The 27,685-nt window shown below is 33.6% G+C and overlaps 1 protein-coding gene across 1 annotated transcript; it reads right to left on the bottom strand.

Moving 5' to 3' along the window:
• Positions 1 to 314: 314 nt before the first annotated feature.
• Positions 315 to 26,997, bottom strand: LOC120345534 (sodium channel protein 1 brain-like). Its single transcript, XM_039415014.2, has 33 exons — positions 26,605 to 26,997; positions 25,649 to 25,800; positions 22,201 to 22,328; positions 21,787 to 21,867; positions 19,163 to 19,291; positions 17,950 to 18,062; positions 17,318 to 17,521; positions 16,630 to 16,832; positions 15,063 to 15,191; positions 14,386 to 14,848; positions 13,918 to 14,039; positions 13,209 to 13,334; positions 12,815 to 12,991; positions 12,185 to 12,317; positions 11,605 to 11,822; positions 10,663 to 10,758; positions 10,221 to 10,350; positions 9,832 to 10,129; positions 8,584 to 8,737; positions 8,228 to 8,469; positions 7,266 to 7,407; positions 6,641 to 6,814; positions 6,380 to 6,496; positions 5,972 to 6,093; positions 5,696 to 5,840; positions 5,411 to 5,602; positions 5,221 to 5,334; positions 4,734 to 5,004; positions 4,244 to 4,450; positions 3,644 to 3,871; positions 2,963 to 3,174; positions 2,488 to 2,718; positions 315 to 2,308 (listed from the first exon to the last, which is right to left on the bottom strand). The coding sequence occupies exons 1-33, from the start codon at positions 26,735 to 26,737 to the stop codon at positions 1,067 to 1,069; spliced, it is 6,828 nt and encodes a 2,275-aa protein (XP_039270948.2). The 5' UTR covers positions 26,738 to 26,997; the 3' UTR covers positions 315 to 1,066.
• Between the last annotated feature and the right edge of the window lie 688 nt (positions 26,998 to 27,685).

Raw genomic sequence — 27,685 nt, 5'->3', positions numbered from 1 at the left:
AAGCTGGTGTACTGACAGGAAGCAGGCCAGTTTAAATGAAACATAATGAGTAACTACAAAACTACAGCAACCCCCCAATATAAATTGAAAGGGAAAATATTTAATAATGATTCGAGTCATCTCGATAAAGCTGAAAACATAGTTTGCTTTTCGTAAGTATTTACTAGATATTTATCGATACAATCCATGAAACCTCTTGTTTTAATTTCACGATGTCTTCCAATGACTCTTTATAAAGGGTTATCTTCTTGTTTTAATATTTTTTTTGCGGTATACTTACTCAATTCCATTCATTATTGAACATGAACGATAGGTTTTTACATTTAAGTGACTGGTTCATTTATTTTTATTTCACGATAAAGCAGGAAGAATAATAATAAAAGGAAAAATGTGACACAGTGAATTAATAAAGTACATTATCAGATAATATAAAAAAGAACAAAACAACCGCTGTATTAATGAATTCGAACGTTGGAGTCGTTTCTTCAATAAAGCATTGTCGCAGTCGGGTATTGTTTCAGACTCGGATACGGTTTGTCTGTTTGCTTTATATTGTTGGTCAATGAAAGATATAGAATTATCAAGCATAAAATACATAAAGTGAAAAAAAGTTTTTTCAGTCAATAGGCCACAATACTAAAATTCGTCCATTCGGTTAGAACCGCCAAAGAAATAAAGAAAAATAAACTAAACATAAATAGTTCCAATACTGCAAGAAATATCTCAACCGTTAAATTTCATTGTAAACTCCTAGAGTAAAGTAAATTTTGCAGGTTTAATTATATATATATTTTAAGGAAATAAATAGATCAAAGAAAGAAGATAATTGCAAAAGTAATTAGACAAGATATAAATAAATTATTCAAGTATTGTTTTCAAATTAAACCACCTTCGATAGTCACCGGGCATCGAAAGCCACAATCAACGACTAAATGTTTCAGTTCTAACTCTCCATTAGGTTCATTCGATTTTGCAGCCATTTTAAACAAGAAAGTTATGGGATCACCGTGAATAAAGATGTACAGGTAAGAAAAATGCACCAAGACATGAACCATTGTCGCATAAGCTAAGCCTGGCTAGAATTCTCTTCCGTTACGTTTGTGAATTTGCTTTCGGATACATTGTTATTTGTTATTACTAAAGACTGATCAACTTCAGTTTTACCTGGAGTAATAGAGTTTGTGTTATTATTAATTTTAGTAGAAGGGGATCGCGACATTTCCACCAATTCAACTTCGTCCTTTTTCGTTTTAACTTTAAATTTCCCTGTTTGTGGATTGAATTTTAAGTTTTTCCCTACAACGGGTCTGGATTCTTGTGAAGAATCTTTTATGTTTATAGAATCCTCAGATAAACGAGCAACATCAGATTTAGATTTTTGTAAAGTCTGATGCCAAGCGTTTGTCTCTGAAGAATGGAAATGTTTTTCGCTTCCGGAGTCTAAACTATCCGGTTTAGGAAGAGACACAGAAGAATTCTGTGTGTTTTCGTGTTTTTCCATATTCGTCTGCTTTTTGAGTGGTGTCTGAAGTATATGATCTGACTCTTGAATATCCAGGGAAAAATCTTGATCATCAGTTGATGCCTTTTCTTCAAGCGCATGATCGTTACGTATGACTTGTAAAGAAGTTGATGGTCGCAGTTGATCGAGTTTGGTTTTATTAGTTCGTACATCCATTTGGGCTGATTTAGCTCGCCTTTCTAATGAGGTTTTTCTTGGCTGCGGTGAATTTAATATATCGTCCACCTTTCCTGAAGCTTCATTCATTTTAATCGTTCCATTATTCATGACAACATTGTCGTGACAGGTTGAGTCAGCATCTTGGTCACTTCTTACTTCACCGTTTGTTGACGGTGTGTTTACTTCATTCAATTTCGAATCGGATTCGTTTTCTTTAATCATTCGAATAGGTGATGATGCTAATTGTTTTTTGATGTCAGTTTGACTTGCATCTTCCACGTCAGGAGGGGCGTTCAAAATATTCTCATTTTCTGGAATTTGGGGTATTTCGATTTCGGCTACGTCTCCATCTTTTGTAGGATATATATGGTGTTCAACTAAGGCTTCGTTTGGTTTAATATTATTGTTTTCAGTGTGCAATTGTTGTATTTCATCGACACTAGGCAATTTGCTTATCCCACTTATTTCAGTTTTCAGAGTTTGTTTCTGAGATGAAGCTGATATGTCACTAGATAGTGAAAATGAATTGGATCGAGTAAAATCCGATGACGAAACATGGCTGAATATATCGGAGCTCACGTCGATTGCTCCTCGCCGTCTCCTTCCGTGGAAACCTCTCCACGCCTCCTGTGAAACAAACGATATTTTGATTCAATAAACGCTAAATACATGACAAGACTTTGTTATAAAATTTCTTTGCATTCACTTACGACCAAGCGAGACCTAATAGTGGTCAGAGAACATTTTATGGCCATATTCTCAAAACCTTAGAACCTGTCAAAAATGCAAAAGGGCAAAGAATGTACCTGTATGACTTTTGCTGCTTTTACTCTTCTGCGTAAAACAAGAGTTGTTGTCTCTGCTTTCAACGTTTTTCTATTTGGGAAAGACTTCAATAACCTGGCTTCGGCTTCCTCTCGCATTTGATCAGATATTTCAACTTCACCCATAATGCGTTTTACAAGAGCAAATAAAACGTCCAGACAATGAACTTTATCTCCATTGACTATGGGCAGATTGAGCGCTGCAATTTTAATCTAAAATAAAATATAATGATTGATAGTGTAAGCTAAAGTGGTCCGGTTTGGGTACAACCTTAGTAGTTTTCAATGTGTCTAAATACTTTCACAATTGAAAAAGAGAGCAAGCAATGCTCAAATATATGGACACGAAGAAAATATTCACAAAAACAGTAACAACAACAAATTACCAAAACAATCAATGAGTCCATTTCGTGCCCGAAAAGACAATAATAGTAGTATATTATACTAAGCAACCAACCTCATTCGGTTTTGCGAGTTGAAACGGTGGATGTAAACTGTGTAAGAGATTGGATAGCTCTGCAATTGAAACGAACTGAGAAGCTTTAGGATCGTATCTTCCCCACACCACATAGAAATACTCGAAATCATCCTGCCCAACGCCAGATTCTTCCTGCTGAAATATTTCGTCGAAATTTTCGAGGATGATGGCAATGTACATGTTGACAACAACTGAAAATAAATGAGATATTAGTGACGATAAAGAGCACACCTGTCTATTGATAAATGTAAAGTATACATGTTTAAAAAATAATAAATTTAATATTTAAGCGACTTTTTGCAAAAGTCAATGTTATGGTCTCTATGCCGACCTAATGATAAGCTGTACGAATGGTCCCGAATGACCTTATCATAACGTATAAATTCTTTGCAGCGTTTGATGGACAAGTCACGATTGTGAGTCGTGTCGGTTCGCATCGAGTTTAAATTTATCAAATAATATTTTTGAATGAATAAAGTGGTGCTTATTTGGCTGAATTATTTCAAAATCATATTTGGAGCTCAAATTTTGAGTTTTAGGTCAGGCCAAAAAAATGTGGGTTTATAGGCACAAATTAATGAGAAGAATTCAAATAACCAAAACTCTCACAAGTCGACAATTTATGAAAAAAAATTTCCTCACCAAATTCAAAAAACTCACCCAAAAATACTAAAAAGATGTAAGCTACAAAATATATGATAGCAAAATGATATTTTCCGCAATCCGCTCCATCGCAATCAGTGTCGTTCATGAGTGGATCCAATATGTCATTCCATCCTGCTGACGTCATCAAACGAAATAGAAGCATCATAGAATTCCCGAAAGTGCGGAAGTTAACGATATCGTTAAGAGCTCCTCGTAATTTCACGTCCATAAAGAATGACATACCTATGAACCAAAATCGAGCGGAGTGGATATTTAGTAAAAGAGAACGAAGAACTGAACGGAACACCAAACGAGTAAATGTGATAGATTAACACATGAACTAACTAAATAACAGTTTTTACACCAAAAGAATAAGAAGCAGTATAATTTCAGAAGAAAAACAGTTGAAAATATATCATTGAATATGAGTTGTCGATTTATTGCTGGACATATGCTCCAAGATCACCCAGAGCTGGTATACGTCTATCTAATATATACCGGTATATTTGATGAAGAAGTACAAAAGAAATGAAATATAATATCCAAACTACTGAAAACGTCGATTGAAATATATAAAGTAGTTTCATTTCTAGCTCGATAGAATAAAGCGCGTACCTAGAATAGCGAAGATGATCATGAATACTCCTAACAATACTGCAATGTTGAAAAGAGCTGGAAGTGAAATCATCAAAGTAAGAATCAATCTTCTGATTCCTCGAGCTGCACGAATCACACGCAATACACGAAACACACGGAATACTCGCACCACTCTCAACAATGTTGGAGATACCAAAAATGTCAATAATTCTTCAAGAATGAAACCTGTATGGAAATACATTTATAAGCTGAATAAAAAAAGTTCGCATTGCAATATATAAGATGTGGACAGACTAAAGCCCGATATTGGTTCGCTATTGCACATAAAGCAAGTTTATATATATATATATTTATATATATTATGCGGGATATTGTACTTTGTTTGCAAATCAGTAATGATTTGATGAAACCAGAATATGAATTGCAATGCAGCCAGAATTTTAGTTAGTTAAAAAGTGCCCATACGAATCATTTGCGACGTATTTTGGTAGCCAAATACAGCGTTTACCTGTTATAGAGAGTATAACAACAACGAAGTCGAAGACATTAAAAGGATCTCGAAAATAGTAGAATCTTGTTCCAATAATTTTTAACGTCGCTTCAATTGAAAATACCGCAGTGAATGTAATGTCTACGTATCTAAGCACTGTTGTCCATGTTTTTGACATCTGATAATGTTCCATTGCTAAAGTGATCATGTTCAACACAATGACGGAGAACACGGCTACCTCAAACTTGCTGTGCGTCACTAATTTGAAGATTTTTTGTTGAGTAGGGTTCTGTATACACAAATAAGTGTATTAGTTGGGAAAGTAATAATTGTGAAGAAATAGAGAGAAAGTACAAGGGAGAGGGGGAAACCTGCATCATTAGCAAAATATTTTTGAGACTTTCCTCTATTGTTACACTTTTTCTAGTAACAGGTGGGAAGAATTGTGGGCAAGATCATGCAAAAACCTATAGGGATAAATTAATCGGAATAAGCTTTGTCTTACCTCTGGTGGTGGAATTGTTTTCTTGGGTTTCCTGTTCAACATTGTTCTCATCGTTTTATAAAAGTTTTTCTGACTTTCTGTTAGAAATGCTTCAACAGCTGATGATGATTCAGTCTACAAATAGAAGCAAATTGTTACCATCATACTTTTCCTTACTGAAAATAAACCAACGCACGACGATTCAACGAACCTGTTTTCTTAGCTTCTGAAAACTTTCGATGATGACACCAACAATAAGATTCAATATGAAAAATGATCCGATCAGTACAAAACAGAAGAAGAAAACATATGAATATTTGTTTGCTTCTCTGTACGGCTGTTCATCAACATTTACAGTATCGCTAGCATCTGCCATTATCTCAATCCAGCCTTCAAAAGTAGCCTGCAGAAAGAAACAATACATTGTAACAATAATCTAATAATACAGAGGCTTTAAAAATTACAACAAATTTCACCTACAAATACTTGAACTTACCACTTGAAAAAGCGCTATCATGCCATTGAGTACATTATCGAAATTGATTCTCGGGGTGATCCATCTATAATCGGTATGTTGTTCGCAAATCGTTCGATTCGGTACAATAGTGTGGTTCAGTACATTGCCTTCTAAATCTTCACACCTACATTGTGTAAATATGAAATTGAAATTCATAAAGCTCCGTACTCATGGAATTATTCACTTACTGTGGGAAGTAATTGGTAGAAAGCATGGGTTTATTATAGTGTTTATCGATAAATTTCGATTCCGTACCTGTAGAATCTTCCTTTGAATTGCTGAACTCCGATAATGCTGAAAACAAGCCATAACAGCATACAGACGCACAATACGTTAGCAATTGACGGGATGCAATACACCAATGCGTTAACGACGACCTGAAATAATTGAAAAAATAACTTCTAGAAGTTTATAGATTAGTGGAAGATCTATTAGATAGTGTATGACAATATACAGTTGCGAGGTATTGAGAGATGTTTCATATACATATATATAGTGCAAACTGGGCACTTTCTTGTTGAAGTCGATCCATTTTTAATTATGCAAACTCCTGTTATGTAGTCTACATCTGAACAAAGTTATCTAGATTCCAGTCCTATGTTACGTTATACTAAATCGGCGCTTTGAAAACCATGGTCTAATCCTGTGAATTGACGAACTTACCCTCATTCCTTGCCACCTAGATATTGCACGTAAAGGACGTAGTGCTCTCAATGTTCTCAAAGCTTTTAAAGATTCGACTTCCCCAACTGCAGATGCTCCAATACCAATCCAAGAAATCTGAAATTACCAATATTGAATAGCATTAATTACCATTACTAGCACATTTGCGTACGAAATATGAGAAGTATTATCACTAGAGTCTACTATTAATGAATTCTGTTACACATAGCAGCATAGCGTATAATAATAATTAATGCTTACCACGACGATGACGAAATCGATGATGCACCACCAATTGGTAAAATATTTGGACCATCCAATTCCGATCCATTTTAAAATCATCTCTATTGTAAAAATAGTTGTGAAAACATATTCCAAAATATTTAGAACTTGCACTTTTACTTTATCTTCTTTAAGATACACGTCTTCCATTGCCTGGAATTGAGAAATTGTTTGTTTGATTTTAGGGTAGTCACACACGATCAATCAAGTCCATCTTTTGTTTAAATACTAGATCTTTTAAATAAATTCAAATGTCTCTAGCCCAAGTAAACATAATATTATTTTCACCGAAATTGGTGTATTGTTTGTTATACGTGATCTGTGGTGCTAGAAGTATACGAAATGTAAGCAAGTGGCTTACGGGTAAAGAGAAAAAAGGGAAACATATGAATACAAAGGCAGAAGCTGTGTAGAATCCAGATCGGGCCACCTGATGTTGTAGTGGGAAACAGCAACTCGGCGTCCCAAATTACTATAATACTCAACCCGAATGAATTTTTTAAATTCAAGGTGACTGTTAATTTACATTACGCCTTGTATTCAGTGAATGATTTCGAACGATTTGTTTGTAATTAATTATTTAAAGTTTCTAGTTTTTACTTACCAAGCAAACAGTGCTTGCCAGAATGATGAATAGAATGAACCACTCAAATATTTGATGACTAACAACTCGAAATATGAAGTTTCGGAATATTTTCCATTTTCGAAACAGACAATTTTCGCCATATCTGTCGCAGCAGTTGCACCTAAATTAAAATCAATGTCACATAATACTTTAACTTGATAATATAAAAATGAAATGTGTTGAACCAAATTATATAACTAATTGCGGAAACATTTGTCACATTATTTTAGCATAACTAAATACTTAAAATGGTCAAATAGTGCACTGTAATCTAGCTGGGATGATCTTATAGAAAGTAGTATGCGAAATTACTAATTTCCACATCCAAGTCAAAGCACACATTCCATTGAAAATGGTCATAGTGAACAATAATATACGCGAAGCAAAATCTAGACGATAAAATGTTCGAGCAGTGTTAACGATAAATGTTTTTTCACCTTCAATTTTAGGCATTGTTGTCCAGTGTACAGAATCTCATGTACTTTGTCACTTATGATGCTTTAAAATAGCTACACAGCATAATATCGTGTTGAGGGTTAGTTTCTGTGTTGTTTACAATTTTGTCAATTCTATTTTGTGATTGATGACTCTTCAGATCAAATTACTCGAAAACACTGACCAGTGCGTATATTGAGCTCGAAGTTCTTTTGTTCAATAATCATCCTGTCATGATTGACAGCCTGACCGAATGACAGGCAAAGGACACAAATAATTGCACAAAAATAATATCTCGGTTTACAACTCATTTCACTTATACATGGGGTATGGAAAAAGCTTGGAAATTACCCTAACCTCGTTCGGTTTATACCGGCATTTATCATTTACATGTCTAGTTTTACTGACGTCGGTGGTCACTTACGACAATTCACTTGGTTTAAATTGTCTATGCCAGCTAATATTGAACATGCGTCAGTTGTTTACGGAAGATGAATATCACTCACCATTGAGGAAAACAAGATGGGGCATTCTTCGGTTTTGTTTTTTTCTTCTGTTCATGTTCCATGTGATTTTCATATGGCGTGTCTTCAGTTTTTTCAATGGCCACTACCGATTTTACGTTTTCCTTCTCATTTTCTCCACACAAGGAGGCACAACACTTTTTGTACCAAGGTAGCTTTATTTGAACAGCTAAATCTGATTCTTCAATGCCATTTTCTGCATCGCCTTGTCTCTTAGGATATACCTGTAAAATATACATAGAATTATATGCCACTGAAAGTCACAAAGTATTCATGGCTTATTTGAATAACAATGCAAAAATTTCGTCAATGAGTGTATTTTGTATTTCGTTTTCTACCTTGCTATTTCCTGATACAGCAAAAGTGACTTTCTTCGAGACTGAATTATTAGCTGCATCGTTGTCTTCGGTACTGTGTGGTTCGTTCTCGTCAACTTCTTGGATTGTCATTGGTACAAAATTTGCTTTCTTCATTGTGACAGGAGAATCCTCACTGAATGAAAAGTTACAATACAGAAATACTTACAATAACAGATATGTTTTAACCTAAGGAACTTTCAAAACTATTACAAGTTTGAAAGTGGGTATTGAAAAACCTGTGGTTCATTGATAGAACAGTAGAAAAGTGATTATTACAAGTTGTGCCTTACAATGTTCAAGTTCTCGAATGAGCACCTGATAATGGTAATGAGATGGCTAAATTTCAGTTTGAATATAATGAGCCCCCGTCTCAAAATGCTCCCAGATCAAAATGTAAAGTAAAAATGTAATAATCGCAATAAAGTGGAGCAACAGAATCAGAAAATTTGCCATAATAACGTGAGCAATGAGTACGAGCAGGTAGTCAGTGAGTAGGAATAATTCATATCTTAAATTCGTGGAATTGGAGATAAAACGTAAAAATGGCTTTGTTTTCGCAGAAAATTGACAAAAATATGCCAGAAGCAAAGTACGCAAAAACATAGCTAACAATCAGCTGTAATACACACAGTTATTTGGCCATGCTACTCTTTTAGCACACAAAAGAATTTTGGAACAATGCCACAACGGGAGGGAAAACAAATACGTTCCAGAAACTATATTGTTACAATATTCGTCATGTGGTTTGGTCAGATATAGATGGTCCTGAGATACGAAGCACAACCGAACATACGACAAAGCGGTGTAATTTGAGTATATAGGATTGTATAGATAACAGCTCTAATTCAATCAAGGCCTAAATCAATCGTTTGATCCGATATTTCGAAATGACTTTAATGGCGAGAGGGTTGTCAAAATCACTTTAATGTACTGTTTAACAAACAGAAAGCAACAAAGAGATGTCACAATTTCAGTGACGCCTTCATGGGTCACGAACTCAACTATTAAGATTAAGGAATTCCTAAAATCATTGCCGTCATTTCATAAAAATTATAAATTCAAAGTTGAAACAATTGTTGTCACAAGAAGACACTGTGCTGTAGCAAATTGTCAGTAACATTCTCAGGATAATATTTATCTGGTTTGTTGAGTTTAATATATTTGAGTGATACTAATGTATTCTTCCAGATAAAAATAAAGTTAGAAAAGAATAATAAAATTACTTACCTAATTCTTGACTGCTTTGTCAATGTCCCTTGCCTACGTGGTCTTGGTCTGAACGGATGGTCATTTGGTGGGCTTGGGCTGTCTTGAGAAAACGATCTTTTTAGTGGAGGAGGATTTTTCTTTATTGTGATACTTTCAGAGTCTTCTTCGGAACTCTCGTCAAGCGAGAGTGCTCTTTCTTTTTGAGTTGCTCGATGCAGAGCAAATATGTCAGTTGCAGACATCGATCGTTTAGGTGAAGAAATCCCAGAATTCAAAGTATTTGTGCTGCCTGTAGTTTCATCGTTGTTTTTAGGCTCTGAAAATGTTTAATATAGTTACAGCTAAAAAACTTCAAATATAAAATAAATGAAGATAGAAGAGAGAGAAGGAAAAATGAAACCACATACCGTTCGGATTATGCGTTCCATTTTCTTTGTTTTGATTATTTTCATTTTCCTTGCAATCGTTCGCAGCAGTAGCATCCACTGACTTTCTACTTTGTGATTTTTTCAGCAATTTTCGAAATCTCTCGACCCCCTTTAAAAATTGATAGAAATTTTTCATTTGATTTAATGCAATTTTACTACGAAAATATTCGTAAAAACAGGCATTTTAAGGTTTGAAATTTGTCTGAAAAATTACGTGAATATTTTATTATGAATATGAGTATATTATGAAGCTGGAATATATTTTTTTAAACCATACTACAGCTTATTTTACTGAATATAAAGTAATTTTGCGAGTCTTGTCGTTCATTTCATAACAAGAACGCGATAAACCAATTTGACATGCCTCCGAGTAATACTCATCTCTCATAAAATAGCAATAATCGATAAATGTTTTTCTTACCAACTTCAGTTTAGCTGTTTTTTGATCTACTTGTTTTGACTTGAGATTATCAACGTTGAAAGCTTCCAATAATATAGCGGTGAAAAGGTTCAACACCTACGAATGAAATAATTTTATTATTACAGAGATATCACTCCATCAAATAATAGGGGACAAGGAATAAAGATCCATTGTAAGTATTTGTTATTGAAACCAGCCTACAGATATATATTTTAATTTCAAAAAATAATTAATCACTTTTATTATTCGATCGGTAGACGGAATCGCCCCATCGCGTTAGGTCATGACATAGAGAAGACAAAAAAAGTTTTATTCAAAATATCAATCAAAGTCATAATTAAATACGAAGAAAATACAAAGTCATAAATTTTAATTAGATAGTCGCACGCCAGCAAATATGAGCTTAATTTATTTATTCGAGCTATTTCATGTTGAGTGGCCGATCCATGGTTTTTATTATGCTTTAAGAACTTTTTTAATAAAACACAAAGGGGTTGTTCCTCATAGTAGAAAGCAGATTTGGGTAAATTATCAAAGCAATCAAATAGAACGATAAACAATTTGACGTATTGTAGTGTATCTTATTGTTCTTCGAAATTAAAAAGTGAAATATATTCAAGCAATACCAAGATTCAAAAATTCCGTGTCTTATCGCACGTACTTTTTTAATATTGAAGGGAATAAATATTAAAAGTACTTTCCAAGAACTTGATGCTTTGTATAATAAATTAATTTCATTATTGAAATAAACATACAAAGTTGAAACTGAATGGATTCATTTCATTTATTTAATTACGTAAATTATTTTTAAGGATTGTAGTATTAAAACTAATAATAAATAGAAAGATGCGCCGAATAACCATAAATGCTTTGCTTTTACTGATAAAATATTTTCTGCAATTAATTTTTGATAAGAATTGTGAATTATGTAGTGAAACTTACAAGAAAATTCCCTATGAATGTCATCAACAAAAATACGGGAATGCATGAAGCATCAACCAACATCATACAATCGTGTAAAGGTTCTATCCATTCACCACACATAACTCTCCAAACTAATAGAAACGAATGATAAAAATCGACGAAATTCCAACGAGGAACCTGACCGTCGTCGAATTTATCGCCTGAGTTAATGTAAGCATGACCAAAGAGTTGTTTTCCTGGAAAAGATAGACAAACATATTTATTTGAGGCATTAAATGGCTGAACAAAGTATAAATCCTAAATTTTCACAACAATAAAAAATTAATCACTGTATTTAAAGGCACCTTAAATTTACATTGGAATTTCTTCAAAGCGAAGCCTATCAAAACAAGTATGAGTCTACGGGTGGAGATGGACATGAGCAATATACTCATCAGGTACGTTAAGAGTAAAAAAGGGTTTCACTGTAGCATATTGGTGAACGAATGTGCACTCAGGCAATATATGTTATAGTTGTGGTTGGGCCATTGTTCAATTGGAGTGAGTAATTCAATAAATATTAACAGAGAAAAAAATAATTCTGATATGAGTATCTTACCTACAACAGCAAATATGAAAAGCACCATAAATAGTACAATTGTTAGATATACAACGGCACTCAAACTTTTTAAAATAATAGACATCAGTTTTCGCATAGTTGTCCAGATGCGTGCAAGACGAAATACTCTCATCTGCAAAAAATAGCAAATTTAATTATTTCTCGTCATTTGGCATCAACAGCTAACGCCATTACTCTTTTGTGTAATATCTGTCAACTTGACAGAAAACGAAAATATAATTTGCAATCAATCGCCTTGAAATCAAAAATGATGCCGCTGTATGCTTATAGTACATTTTATAAGATGTTCTGCCTGCATATATCTCATTATATAATTTTTTTTCTGATGATAATCGATCTTTATATAAGTCTTTTTATTAGATTTTGGCTTTTTCACAAAGTTCTACGGTAATTGCGTCGCTCAATTGTCATTATTAAAATTAATATATCATGTATATAAAAATTAAACATGGCAGCGTAACAATACATATATGTGTGTATGTTGGTATAAAGCTTAGTACAATTTAGCTTTTCAATAAAAATCAATCAAAAGGGGTTGTAACATATAGGAACAACTATTGAATGATGACACCAATCATGCTACCATCAAATTCCTTTTTACCAACTTACCAGTCTCAAGCTTCTCAGAACTGACAAAGCACCGGTACTGGATGGAATCATAAATTCAATAAGACTTATTAAAACAATTGTAAAATCAAACACATTCCAAGGATTTCTGAGATACTCAAGAGGCGACATGGCAAAAATCTTTAAAACAGCTTCGATTGCAAATATTCCAGTAAAAACCTGTTAAAATATGAATAAGGAAATTCAGTGTCAGCACTATGTATTACTAAATATAAAACTGAATATCTAAACCTTACAGCCTTTCGCAACAACACATTTTATTAAATTACATGAATACGGTCATACTCAGTAAAGATTTCACAATTTGAAATACTTGAATCTTTAAAATATTTTAAACGACAAGAAAATATAGCAAAAGAAAGTAATATAAACTTACATAGTTTCCATGAATGAGAACGCTTTCGAAAGTAGGATGTATTTCATGATGATCCATAGCGAGAAATGCTGTGTTTGTTAAAATACTGAGGACGACAATACCCTCGAATAGTTTATGTTCAACAATCTAAAAAGCACAAAGGAATAGTGACAAATCGTACATACAAATTTTGGTAAATAAAAATATGCACAGCTATGTACAAGTGATGAACATTACAATGTGCTGATAACTCAAATATTTCAAGTAAACCATTTGCGTCAATTAATTTTATAAACTGAGTGAATCGAGAACTAAAAAAGTTCAAAATCTTCTGATTCGTAAATAAGACAGTTCGCAATTGTAACCCATGAATGTAATTTTCAATCAATAATTATTCACGACACTGTCACAATACATGGATACAAATATTCTAAGTCTCTCTCAAGCTTTGAAGTTTTTTTCTTGCCACCTGACGCACACATATATTTATGTCTCTAAACTTTAAAGTATAAATGAAAAGTATTCTATGCCAAATATCAGCCATGAAAATAGAACAGACCGTGCCTTAAAGGTCCAAACGGTGTAGTAAATAGAAAAAAAAATTGGCAACTAGAAAATCTTAGCTCTGATATATTTGCCATGATCCAGGCAAGCTAGAAAGTTGGGCTGCAAAAAATATTTCAAAAAATTAATTTAGTCACAATGGTTGAGATGAAAAATTCGTTGTCACCTTCAGAAGGAAGTTCTGGAATTCAACAAATCTTGGGTGACACGACCATGAACAACATGCTCCATGGAATGAATTATATCTCTTACAAATCCATTTCTTCCATTCTGGTACAGTGCTTGAGGCTGTTAAAAATATGGAACGAATGAAATAAAAACTAACAAAACAAAAAACAAATAAAACAATAATAATGCAGAAAGGTCTTGTAGTATTGACATGACTAGAAATGACGTTTTTCCTTAATATATAGAAACAATAAAATTATTCTCATCGACACAAAAAAATTGTTTAATTTTAAAATATTCAACATATCGTCTGAAGTTTTAATTACGGAGAACCTCTCATCCAGAAGTGATTCTGTTAAACCTCAAATATAATAAAATATTAATATATAGCAATATTCAAATTTGAATGCATAAAAGGTAAGCTCATATCTAGCTAAAAGAGATTCCTTAAAACACATTTTCTTACCTGATTCAGAGCTTTCAAGCGATATATTTTTTCTGCTACTATTTCGAAATGTCGCTCTTTTAGTATCTTTTGAATCAGAAAGTTTTGAATAACTTGGCTCTCTCGTCAGTTGATTGTCGTTTTGTGATAAATCCCTTTCCGAGTTTCCTTTTATAACTATCGGAATTTGAGAACGAGAGTCCTGCTCTTCTGTATTATCCTTCTTGATTGCACCAGAAACAAAATTCCGGAAGGATCGTTTCCTCTTTTTTTCTGAACCTGAGTCGCCATTTCCGGTATTGACGTGTAGGCCACCATTTTCAGCACGCTCTCGCAAAGATGACCCTATTTGGTGTTCTACGACGTCCCCGAACGAAGCAGGTGATTGTAATTTCTGTTTCGCCCTTTCCATAAGCAATCGACGTCTTTTGTTTCTGCGACGTGCGTTTTCTTTAGCTCTTTCGCGCATTTCGCGCAGTTTTGTCTGTATTTGAAATTACTACGTTACTGATACAGAAAAATATGCTTGAAATGCTTGCTAGTCATTTACAGCAATAAAAATAAAATATTACCATTTATAATTCTAGAATGATTATAATATAGTCCGTGTCGAGTATAAGCAAAGGAAGACCTCGGCGATCCGTAAATATTGATTTATTCTTTATTGGGTAGAAATTGGCAAGAGCAAATTATTTTACCTGTTTTTCGTGTTCTTTACTGTAAGCAAGAGTAACGACCGCCAATAACAAGTTGAGTAGATAGAAAGGCCCCAATATGACTGACATAAAAAAGAACAAAACGTTCCACGCGCCTTCCGCACGAATAATCTAAAAAAAACAATGCTTTTTTTGAGAAGATGAGTATTACGTAAAGGCATATAAGCAAAAATTGATTAAAGCTTATGATTCGAAAAATATTTCTGGTAACCAAATCAAGCAGTAAAATGGGTGGAATTGATATTGTCAATCCTGGAGAGTAATCTTGATTTGTATTCGCTGTAGTATTGATAATATTTTTTAGTTTTTTATTATAATTATAATACCTATTTATCTATGTAAACATTATAAACTACCAAAGCGGGAGTGCGACTTAGGCAAAAACTAAGTAAGGATCCGTTAGAGATTGAACCAATTAAGTAATTTTTATACCTGTAGTGATGGAGGAATAGAGAATTCCAAACAGGCAAAAGGGAGAATTTCAACAGAAAAGGTTGGAAACCACTGGTTTATGGTTTAAAGCAGGGTGGTCCAAGGTTTTCGGCTCCGTGGGCCACAAATTTATTTTTTCATTGTTCGCGGGCCACAATAGTGCCAAGAATACGTAAACAGTGCAATACAAAACAAACACTTTTATTGTGCAAACACATAGTTATCAGACATAGCCATCCCAGGCTAATAGAATCCGCATTCGATTTTTAGTTTTCTATGATGCCTATATTGTTAGCATATATTCCCGACCAAAAAGATAGAAAGCCAGATAATAATTTGAACTGCCAAGCACATCATTCAACTTCGCTATTTGCCTCGGCTAGCCATAACACTAGTCAATTAAGTGACATTAGTGATTTAACAATATATCACAGATATATATCACAGGCCACAGATAATGAAGCGGCGGGCCACATGCGGCCCGCGGGCCTGGGTTTGGACCACTCTGGTTTAAAGTATCACAAAGGTTTTAGTCTTCAAATATGAGACCTTATTTCAAGGTGTCAATGCTTGTATATACTGCACTAAGATGATCTCAAAATACGATAGACCACGCTTAGAAATAGGTGTCAGTATAAACAAAATGTGAGATTACAGAACTTTTCGACACTCCCTCATCTGATTAAACAATGTTGATATTTCTTATGTTAAACCCATCAGTGCGTTGCTTATTTCAAAATCTTTTAATCTTTCCGTTCATATCAATTATTCAAATATCTGAACTCGCTAGGAATAAATTTGGGCATTGGCTACATTTTTATGTTATTTGCCGGCCTTAGGTTTTCATGTACGCTAGACTTTTTCTGTGACGCTCTGTAGGGTGTGATAACTTGGGTGTTAAATACTCATTTAATCGCGGTAGACAGTCACGTTTGTTTAAGAGCTGGCTGATTAATCTCTCAGACTCTCGCTCACAGTAAGTAGCTTTCTAAAATCCATTACGAAATTTTATCTCTCAACTTTTAATCCAAAATAGGAAGAATCTCTTATGTGAAGTGAAGGGCCTTGGAATTCTTAGTAATTGTTAATACAATGGTAATAATTATAGTAGTTTTACCATGTTATAAACATTCTCCCAAAAGTCTAACGTCAGGAGCTGAAATGACGTCAGCATTGCCCATCCAAAGTGATCGAAATTAGTAAGTCCATGATTTGGATTTTCACCAACGTCCTGCATACACACATATCCATCAGGACATAGTCCACTCGAAGAAGCGTTGCCGCAAACTTCTTTCTCTCCTGACACAGGATTCCAATTATCTAAAAATTCGAACGAAATATTTATAATGAACTCGCTCAATACATGATGGCTAGATCCATGCAACAAACAATATGAGAATTGAACATCTTTCAAGAGAAATTTGCCTAAAAGTAGATTTCCTTCTGTTTATTGAAACGCAGATTAAATTGTATTGTAAGTGCTTAAAAATAGATTGCAAACACGGAGGTGATAGTAAAAGAAACAGGTCGAACGATGACTGAAAAAAAATCTAAAGGCTATGTGAGAATCGATATTGATACTTTTTATCAATTGGAATATTTTCCGCAATCGTTTGCTAACTTTTTTCCATTGTTGCACAAACGAACTGGATTTATTACATACCGCAACTAAAATGGTTTGTTATCTTCCTATCTATAAGAAGTTACATAACCGAAGCGTATTAACTATCAATAACTAATAATCCTCAAAATGAATTTTAAGAAAATAAGTATTAGGCATATGTTTATTTGTATTATATACTTACTGCTATCTTGTACATAATTATTGAATTCTTCTGCAGTTAAATTATCAGCCGAAGGCAAAAATTTGACGCATTTTCTTCTTAAAACACCTTGATATGCCTGCAGTGCGATGAGTGATATGACAACGACGAGAAATAACATGATTACCATCACTTCAGCTAACGGCTTTAAAGATTGCAAAAGCGCGTTTACAATCGTTTTGAGACCTAAAGATTAAAAGATTGTTTGAGAGTGAAATGAACCGAACTGAAAATTGTTAATTACTTTTCGACATTCAAGTAAATTTTGCACTAATTAGCTAACACCCAGCATCGCAAATATGAACCAAACACAAATTTTCTTCGAAGTCTGAATCATAACCGTATATATATGGTAGGGGGTCGCTAGAAAAGTAGAAAATTTGAAGGTCAGATGAGATCACGAATAAAATGCGTGCTAACTCATTTCTTTTTCAATACGTTTTTATTTCTTTTAGGTTGTTTTAGGTTGATACCTTTTAGGTTCTATTTGATTTCTGTAATATTTCGTGTAATATAACACATAACCTTAAAAAGTTTTGTAAAAATAAACAGCTGTTTGACAAAATTTTCTAGCGACCGCCGACCACCCTGTATTGTCCAATCATATACTCTACCTGGAACAATAGTGAATGATTTGAAGGCTCTAATAACACGAAAAGTTCGCAATCCCGACAACCCTGATAAGCCGATATTTGCCGATATAATAGTGAGGAGTATTGTCACCCATCTGAAATAATAAAATATAATTGACATACATATATATATATATGTATAAAAAGATAAAACAAACACTGTCGAGTAATTTGTGATCGGTAGAGTGATTTCAAAATAGTGTTCTGTTTTCTGTTTGTGATGATAAACTAGAATTTCTCAATATTTGTATAGATTTGTTAATTCATTTCATCCCTCATTTTATCTCACATGAAAGAATTTAGGTTGATTCTTGGTCAAAATATTGGATATTATAATTGCTATACGCTTAAAATACGATACGATTATCTTAAATAGATAACTCAGTCGACCATACTGTGGTACGGGTAAAATTATTCATGTGAAATAACGTTTTCTCTTTAGCCATATTGTAGCTTTGTAGTGATATCAACCAGAACTTTGAAGGGACTTTAAAAAACTATTTCAAAAGTTTTCAACTTTATTTTCAAAGTTTAGTAATACGTTTTCCCGAGAACCAATATTTATTTCTGCCGGATGGTGATTAGACGTTATTATTGAAATTCAGCAAAGATCGGCATTGCTAGCCAAGTGCGAACACTACTTCTGTGTACTGGAAAGTTATCCTATATTGTTGGTGAATACCGCAGATGAAATTGGTAATTGACCCGTCGCAGACGGTACATGGCATGGTGGTTAATTGAGGCTTGGCACCATTGCACGACACGTAGTTGAACTCTTGCATACTCGCTGTTGTTTACTTGTTGTTTATGGCCACACAACGAACAAATTAACCTACGCGATCTTCGCATTGTAGTGCCAGTGGTGCAACCAACGTGTATGCTTGGAAATTGGTATCTGTGCTAATCTTTACTGAACTAAAAGTTCAAATGGTAGTATACAATACTGTAAGCACAAAACTAAATAATTTTAACTCTCTAGCAGTTGGAACACAAAATCTTTATGTAAAAATTACTTTATCATAAAGCTCTTGCGACGTCAAAATTATTGAATATTGGAGGACAATCTACTGATTTCACAAAATAATATTATGTGTTCAACATCTGTAGATTTGAGAAACACTAAATCTAAACAGAACATTAAATAAATAATGACTAAGTATGCAGGTAAAATAATCACGAAGGTTGTAAAACTTACGCAAGCATGACAACTATGAAATCCAGCCAATTCCAACCATCACGTAGATATGTAAATTTACTTAAAAAAACTCCTCTTGCCAACATTTTTATGAGCATTTCACAGGTGTAAATTGCAGTGAAAACGTATCTGAATAACAATACATTTGATTAGCATTTTTCTATCAAGATCAAAGTGCATAATATACCGGGTACAATAGCGTTACTCTATCATGCTCAGATGCTCAGTTTCTCTTGCTTCATAATTACGCGGGAATAATTTCTTTTCATATTATTACATCGTGAAATAGAAGAAGCCAAGCCTTGTACTGGAAATGCTCTTAAAAAATTTTTCGTGCAAGTCAATTGCTGGGCGCCCATTAATCAATGAATTCAAAACGAATCACAGCCAACTTCAATAATGACGTAGTAATCAATTTATTCGTCATATTGGAAATTTTGACGCATTTGCTTATTTTTAGTTTGGAAGAAATAACGTTTTAATTTAAAAATATTAATTTTGCTAATTTTGTATAACTCTGCATGCGATTGAAAGAGGCCGATACAATGCGCCAGAATTGTCCATAAACACTTGCTTGATGAAATGGAAACTTCCGTCGGCATATATTGGCGACTTGGTTGATATCACCATATCACATTTCACACCTGATAATTTTACAGAAATTTATTGCATACATATAACCTAAAATAAATAGATTCACTCAAACATTAGAATGAACTTTTGCACTTCTCTTCCATGTTATTCCCATTGGTTATTTATAGTATTTACAATACTTTGTGTATGGTAACGTATCGTTGATGGTTTCTTAAAAATGAAACCAGATACGGATTTTATTGTTCTAAAATCACCTCCTAATTCATTATATTCATTGTATTTTGTAATCACATTATACAATTACATAATTACAGACCTCTGATTACACCTATATGAATGAAATGGAATTTCACAAAATAACTGGCATTTCATTAAGATTAAATTCATTTTATTTACATGTTGTGAGAATGTTCCCGTTTTACATTGGCTACAACTATAAATATAAGTTTGAAAAATTAGAGATATGGCATAAACCCATGTTTACAAATTTGGGATTTTGGAGGAATCTTCCAAGACGTTACCTATATTGCTACTTATGTGTCTGTGGGTACCGGGGTTTATACCAGTGCACACCAGGTGCAATGCCGGAAATGTTTTCCTCACATTTTCAATAAACCATAATTACTTCTGAACTAAAAATTTTTTAGGCCAGTAATAATACTATTTGTCTTATAGCAGGATTTACATAAACTTGGCTTTCAGAATTATGACTGCAATTCAATGTATATTAATAAAGATTTCGATATTACTTACAATCACTAAATGTTGAGAAAAGATTTGGGCGCCCCAAAAGTGTGTGTACCATTATGAATGTAACTAATTTTGTGTAAAGGGACTGAAACCTGTGGGTAGGGGGTATATTCACCTGACTAACACAGACAGTCCCCGAACTCGTAATAGAACTAATATAATGAAAATCGGAATGAAATTATGGTCTAACCCTCACGGGAGTACCAAGATTTGTTAAGCAGCTGCAGAAATAATTTGATAACAGGCATATCAGCTTTCATGAGAAAAAAGCCCATACACTTGCTAATATTAATTTCTTTTACAATCTTTCAAGTTCATTTTTATACCCTCGCCCAGGTGGTATACGAATCTTTTGATATATCCAGGGGATATTGTACGGTTAAACGCTTTAGTTAGGCATACTTATATTGGCAAACAATTGATCATGTTTACAAAATATATTATTTAAAAGAAGTTAAGAAGCATATGTACGTGCTGTAATGGTAACACTGAACTGACATCTATAGATATTTGATCAGTATCATTGCTGATTTGATAAACCAAATAGGCCTTTGTCTATCAAAGACAAAATAGATTGTTATAACATAAAATATAAACTGATGCTTGTTGATCAATAACTTAAGATACAGTACACGATTGGACTTTGGATAATTGTCAATCATGGCGTCATAAAGTACATAAATTATAATAAAGCAAAAATTGCCTTGAATGCCTACAAAATTCAGCTGAAATTATTATTGTTTCTATCGCATATTGATTTTTATTTTTAATTTTGTCCAATAATTTTAAAAAGTGGTTGTTATGACGTCATTCGGCGCTTCAAAATGATCACGTGGATTTTTCACGAACAATTGCAATCCGTATTCCGTATAGCGTTGCATGAAATGCTGAGGCAAGTTGGTAACAAAACATGCCCGCCAAGCGAGACAACGTATCATGTGCATTTCTGGACAAAAAAATTTATTTAGCGAAAACCTTTGCTAATAGATGGGCGACGTACTACTTGGGTGCATCACCAGTTGACCATACTAGATCGTGGATAAATTCCGACATAGAGGGGATGTCATTTTTGGATTTACCTTACACAATAGAATTAAAAGGAATACTTAATAAGGGATGGAAAAAGTTCTTTCAAAGTGTGATATAACATATTATACTCTTCGTGAAGACCAAACATATATGTTCCAAACAACTTACATGAATTTATATACCTTATATAAATTGTTCAGGTAAGATTAAGCTAAAACACTTCAAACAGGAATGATAAAATTCTTACTTACTCTGATTCGACAATTTCGTTATCCAACGCTAGGAATACGCAGTTGACAACGATTGTTAACATGACAAAATAATCAAAAAATCTGACAAAATGAAATTGTTAAGGGTTTTTAACATGAAAAGTTTCGTATAAGTTACTTGCGTTGAAGTATAATGTTTATCCATCATTTCCGATTCATAAAAATAAATCATGCTATGGAAACATCCTTGATTGACTTTTATTTTACAAGGGTGGTAGGGTGGTTACGAGTTGAATGGCATAACGATTAAGTTATTAGAAATAACCTAATTGCCTAGACTTTAACCATGTAGACAAAGTTGGCAATCCCGACAGTTCCAAGTCGAAACGTCTGGCTGTTGTGAATTGTTTTTTTAATTAGTAGTTGCATTTTAAATGAAATTTGTATAAAGGATACTGGTTGACGGCAATGCGAATTGCTAATCTTCTAATCGGGTTGAAAGGTGAAAAGATGAAACATGATCCCGATGCTGAGAATCGATATATATACATGCTGGAGAATCTTTCAGTTGCGACACAGAAAGTCTGAAAAACAGAAAAAATTCACTTCAATGAATGTGTTAAATTTTAAAAATCAAATATTTACAATTTAGCAATGATATCAGAAACAACAATTTTCATTATTTATTTATTTTTTGAGATATATAGGCGAGTATTCGGTAAGTCCCGAACCATGATATTGTTACGTAGATAAATCACAATTTTGTTCCATGCAAATTAGAAGAAATACATGTTCTTAAAGTGGTATTTTAATTATTGCATAATATTATTTTAAACAAAGAAATAAAAAAAACTCTGAACAAAAAAAGTAAACCACTTTACTTAGTTATTGAAATGGTTGGGGTTCTGGATTGGTCGAGAAAAAGTTGAAGGGTTGATGATAAATATTGTATTGTATTGAAAAAATATTGCTGTACAGTCACAGAGTTTGATAGTTTTATGTTGATATTCGAGTCAGAGTCCTAGCCATACCTCAAATTCCCCGGGATTGGAGGTTAGGGCCAATGTTTTTTAATTACGGTTAGAACTAATGGTTTTGTCAATTTGTTACTGGAGCTGGAGTCGGGAGTTTTATGATCAGAGCTAAAAATGATCTAATCTCTGATTTTCGAAAATGAGTAAGGAATTGGAAAAAAAATCTCGTGGATTCCGAGTTATATATAACATATTATATGATGATTGTGCGGACAAAACAATTATACCTCATACGACATATTGTGCGATTTCAAGACTGATCAATACTTGAACCCACGAATTCTAACCTGCGAGTTCTAACTTGCCTCCAGACCATCGCGCCGTTCAATATAAGGGTGAATGCCATAAAATGATTCATTGAATTGATTATTCATGGATGTATAAATAGCCATTTTACTTCATAATTAGACTGGGAATGAATTATCCTATCAGGATCGTTGATAACATCGCTATTTTCCCCTTTGTTAAAACTTTTTGCCCCAGTGATCAAGCCCAATGACGCTCGTGACGGAATAGAATGCAATGTAGTTTTGCTTGAGAAAATACTAGCACTTACCTATCTCCGTGGGAATCGATATGTAATACAGTATAAACAAAATATGGGGGAAAGCATCCTTAGAAACCACCAAAAACCAATATCGAAAATATGAATAATTTAGTTAACGTTGCTTTTGTTTCTTTGTTTCGAAGAACTTGCCGAATTTACTGTTTATAGTTCACACAAATATCTGTCAGATTTAGATTTTTAATACAAAGTTGTATGCTAACCGAGAGTGTACACTGATGTGTGTGTTCATCATCTACATCAGTCTACACTTATTGACCTATTTATATTTTGCATCACAATTTTTTAATCATCTGAATATATTCGTCCGAGACCGCTGGAGCAAAAATACTCGTACGTTTAGCCAATAGAATATAGATGAAACTGAAAAGAGCCATGGCCAACAGTTATGATTAATGTATCACATGACCCAATTTCTATAATTTGTTTTACTTTGATTAAGTCGTCAAATATATCGTCTGGCATTGATGAAATTCGATCGATGCCGCTGAACGGTTGAGTGATGATGATGGGTATACATACTCAGAAACATTTTTCAAAACGTTTCTCAGGGACAAAAACTGTGCTTATAAAAAGACTCAATATTGCTTTGTTACACAAAACACAGGTGATCGAACAAATGACATCGTCGTAAGACGTCCTTCATCTGATATTCTATGATAAGATATTAGAAACATAAACGCTGGAAAGGGTTTTGCATATATATAATTCATCGACGTCGTTAAACACAGAATAAATTCACCCGGTATCTTTACCCAGACGCCAAGAGACATTAACATCGCACCACGTTTCATGTTCAATAAAACAAAAAGACGGGGAAGGGAAACTCTGGTAGATTTGTTGCCTAGAAAGAGCTTATATTTCGATAATGAAGGTTGTTGCATTGAAAAAAATTAACTGTGTATACACAAAAAATTTGAATTCAAAAAAGCAGGAAGGTGATTTTCTTTTTTGACTAATATATATTATTGATGAACGGTAACGAATTCCACGTACGGACGCCACGTCAACTCAACGCAAACGTCACTTCGTAACCGCACGCAATCACATTACGTCGTAGACATGCTTTAAAATTTCAACCATCAAATCTTTTCAATCAATTATAGATCACGAGATGGGGTATATGTTTATCATTGATCCACAGTCGAGCAGTACTAAACTATCAATGACAACGCACTTTTTCATTGAAACTACTATAATTAAATGGATTTTAAAAAAGAAATCACATTGTTAATCGAGTAAGAAAAACTGAGATCAACCAGAAGCTACAGTCGTTTGCCCGCAAATTATCAAATTGCTTCACTGTCAGTTGAGGGAATTACTTTGATTTGAGGGTACAATTCATTACCGTTAGTGCCATTCCAAAATTAGTTTTTTGAAACCTAGGATAAACAACTTCCGCGAGCCACATTTTTTGAAAATTAATGAATACAACGTTAAAATATAATATAAATTCAGTGCTAAAAAAAAGTTAACTCTATAACAGTATTCTGATTCTTCGATGGAAGAAATCATGTAATATTAGGATGGATATTTCCAATTTTTTTATAAGTATAAAGTATTGCGTATATTTATCCACGTTAGTGATCCTTAGTAATAAGATAAACTCTAACGAAATATTGTTTGAAAAAACGTTCCAGTTCTCAAGGAAAAAGACTTTCTTTGACCAAAAAAAAAAAAAACACAGAAAGTTATAATGCCTGTGACCTTCAACGGGTACATACTGACAGGCGTTCTTGTGTTTGACGGACTGTACTAAAGAAATAGAAACTAACAGACCATATATTGGTTTCGTATATCAAATTTCTGGACGAACTCCCAATCTTTACCTTTTATAAGTATTAATTATATATATATATATATATATCGGGAAATCTGAGATATCAAATGCATTCGATCATGAATATTTATAACTTTTGTGAACTTTTCAAAATAATTTAGGAAATATATCTTAAAGGATCTTGAAATCCAAAGTGTTTGTTCTCCACAAGATAAATCATATCTTGGAAACCGTACTGCGCAAAGGAAAGTCAGTAAAATTAAATAGAAAAAAAGTTTTGACAAAAGTAACTTGGAAAAATTTGATAAATTCACAAACAGGCTAGATATACAGTAACAAAAACTAGAATCACATTTAAACAACACATTTTCTAATGAGAACGTAAGCAATAGGCACTATTTACGTCGCTCTGAGGAGTATTTGAGGGCAACAAATTTTAGGTAAATTATTGGAAATCAAACTCGAAGAATTTAGTTAGCAACGATGAAAATACATACAGTTCTACTAAATTTGATCTCAACTTACCTCTTCACCCCGCTCTTTATAGTATGGATCGAGATCTTCGATTGGTCGACCAAGAAGTCGATCAGGACACTTTCCATAATACTGCGGTAATACTTCGCCGTCACAAAGCGTTGGATCCGGTCCGGTTTCATCGCCCTGTGTGTCTGTTGCAGCTGAAGAATTTAAAAATATGGCTTTGTATGACTTCTTATTCCATTTTATGTGAAATACTTTCAGATAATTTTTAATTGGTACCACTTTGTTGCACTGTGTCGATGTGAATTACATATAAATGATCACGCGAACAGTTGGGATTCGACGTTCTACATATACGCCCAATGGCTAAATAATGATGTATGTTTTTTACGTAAAGGAACAACAATTTTAATTTTGTGTTAAAATCTGATAGTTTGAAGTCAAATAATTTTTCTATTTGTAGTGAATATTTGTGCTATTCGAATTAACAACATTCCTATAGATTATAGCTTGATGAAGTCTCATAAATGTTATTTCTTTGGTTTATCTTACAGGAAACATGGGCCGATTTTCCGAAACAATAATTGGCCCAGTTTTTCTCCATGACTTTATTGGTCAAACTTACAGTTATCAAGTATTAGTATTGAGTTCAACATACCTTATTTGTTACCATGATTGAGAATCATATTACTACTTAAATCGATTTGGTTGATAATTGTCAACCTATAATGTTACATGTGTATCTCTATGAACACGAAAAACCGACTCCCACATCGTGGCCATAAGGAAATACACTCCTGGTGGAATTACATATCTTCTACATTACCGCTACATACACCGAATCAGCAAAATGCAATTAATGTTTTTGCAATCATTCGTTTGAAAACGTAGCATTATGTCAACACCGTTTTGATACGAACCGGGTTAGAAAGACTAAAGAAAGCAGATAACCCAAACGTTTGAATGTTTTTTATTCAGAGTGTTATATTATTATACATTACCGTCGCTCTGATTCTTTTTATTCAGTTCAGCAGCTTTGAGCTTTTGTTGTTTCTTTCTTTCAGCATTTCGTCTTAACTCATCAAATGTGTCGATCGTAAATAACTTGTATTCGCTTTCCAGTTCATTCTCCATTTTCAATGATGAATTTTCCGGTATGGCACAATGTTATTACTCAGTAATAATATATGCTACAACCATGTCGAAGGCTTGCTTCGGAATTTTGACCTGTTACCGACAACGAAGTATAGCAGATATCGGCATACTTAGTCTGAGATGAAATTATATTTTCCAAAATTTTTGTAACTCCAAAACAGTAAAATAAATCTTTGTAGATACGAATTCCAGAAGAAGGCGTTTTGGATGTTATATACCTAAGTAATTTTAAGTATTAGAATCTTTGAATAAAATAAATAAATGAGGCAAAACATTGGATAAATATGCAAAAAATAACGGACTGGCATATTGTTTGTTTTTGGGGAGATTTATATAGATTTTGACTCGCCATGGCTCAAAAAATTATCACAAAACTACATGTAAGTTATTGCGTTACGATGGTGACACTGACGGTGAATTAGATGCTGAATGACGTAATACCTGGACCCTTTCAACTTCGCGTGGATAAGGTTCATCCGTACGAATAACAATCTCACGGAATATAAAATTTCATACCATAAATCTACAAGCGAACCGAAAGCCAACCGGCTATGTTAACGAACAAGGACAAAAATTATGATAAACACAAGTCTTTGTAAATATCATCAAAATGCCATTTTTATGTCAGCGAGAATATTTTTGAGTGTTTTCCAAAGAATACTGCATTTTTCTGACTGACCCGTGGTGCCACGTTACAGTAATTATTTGGGTTTGGAATTTTATGACGTGATTATAGCCGAATACCTTGATATATACAATAAGGTGCGGGGTTGCGAAGGTTACTTTGAACAAAATATTGGTCGAAAAACATTCTAGTTGAGTATGGAGACAAGAAGTTTTGTCACGGATGAATGAGGAGTTTACAAATATGTGGTCAGTAGTGTAGACAACACCACTTCAAATTTACCACCCATCTAGGTTAATAGT

This window comes from Styela clava, chromosome 8 (genome assembly GCF_964204865.1).
Source record: "Styela clava chromosome 8, kaStyClav1.hap1.2, whole genome shotgun sequence".
NCBI lineage: Eukaryota > Metazoa > Chordata > Ascidiacea > Stolidobranchia > Styelidae > Styela > Styela clava.
The sequence above is the reverse complement of the archived record's forward strand: the minus strand, read 5'-3'. Positions and strand labels throughout refer to the sequence as shown.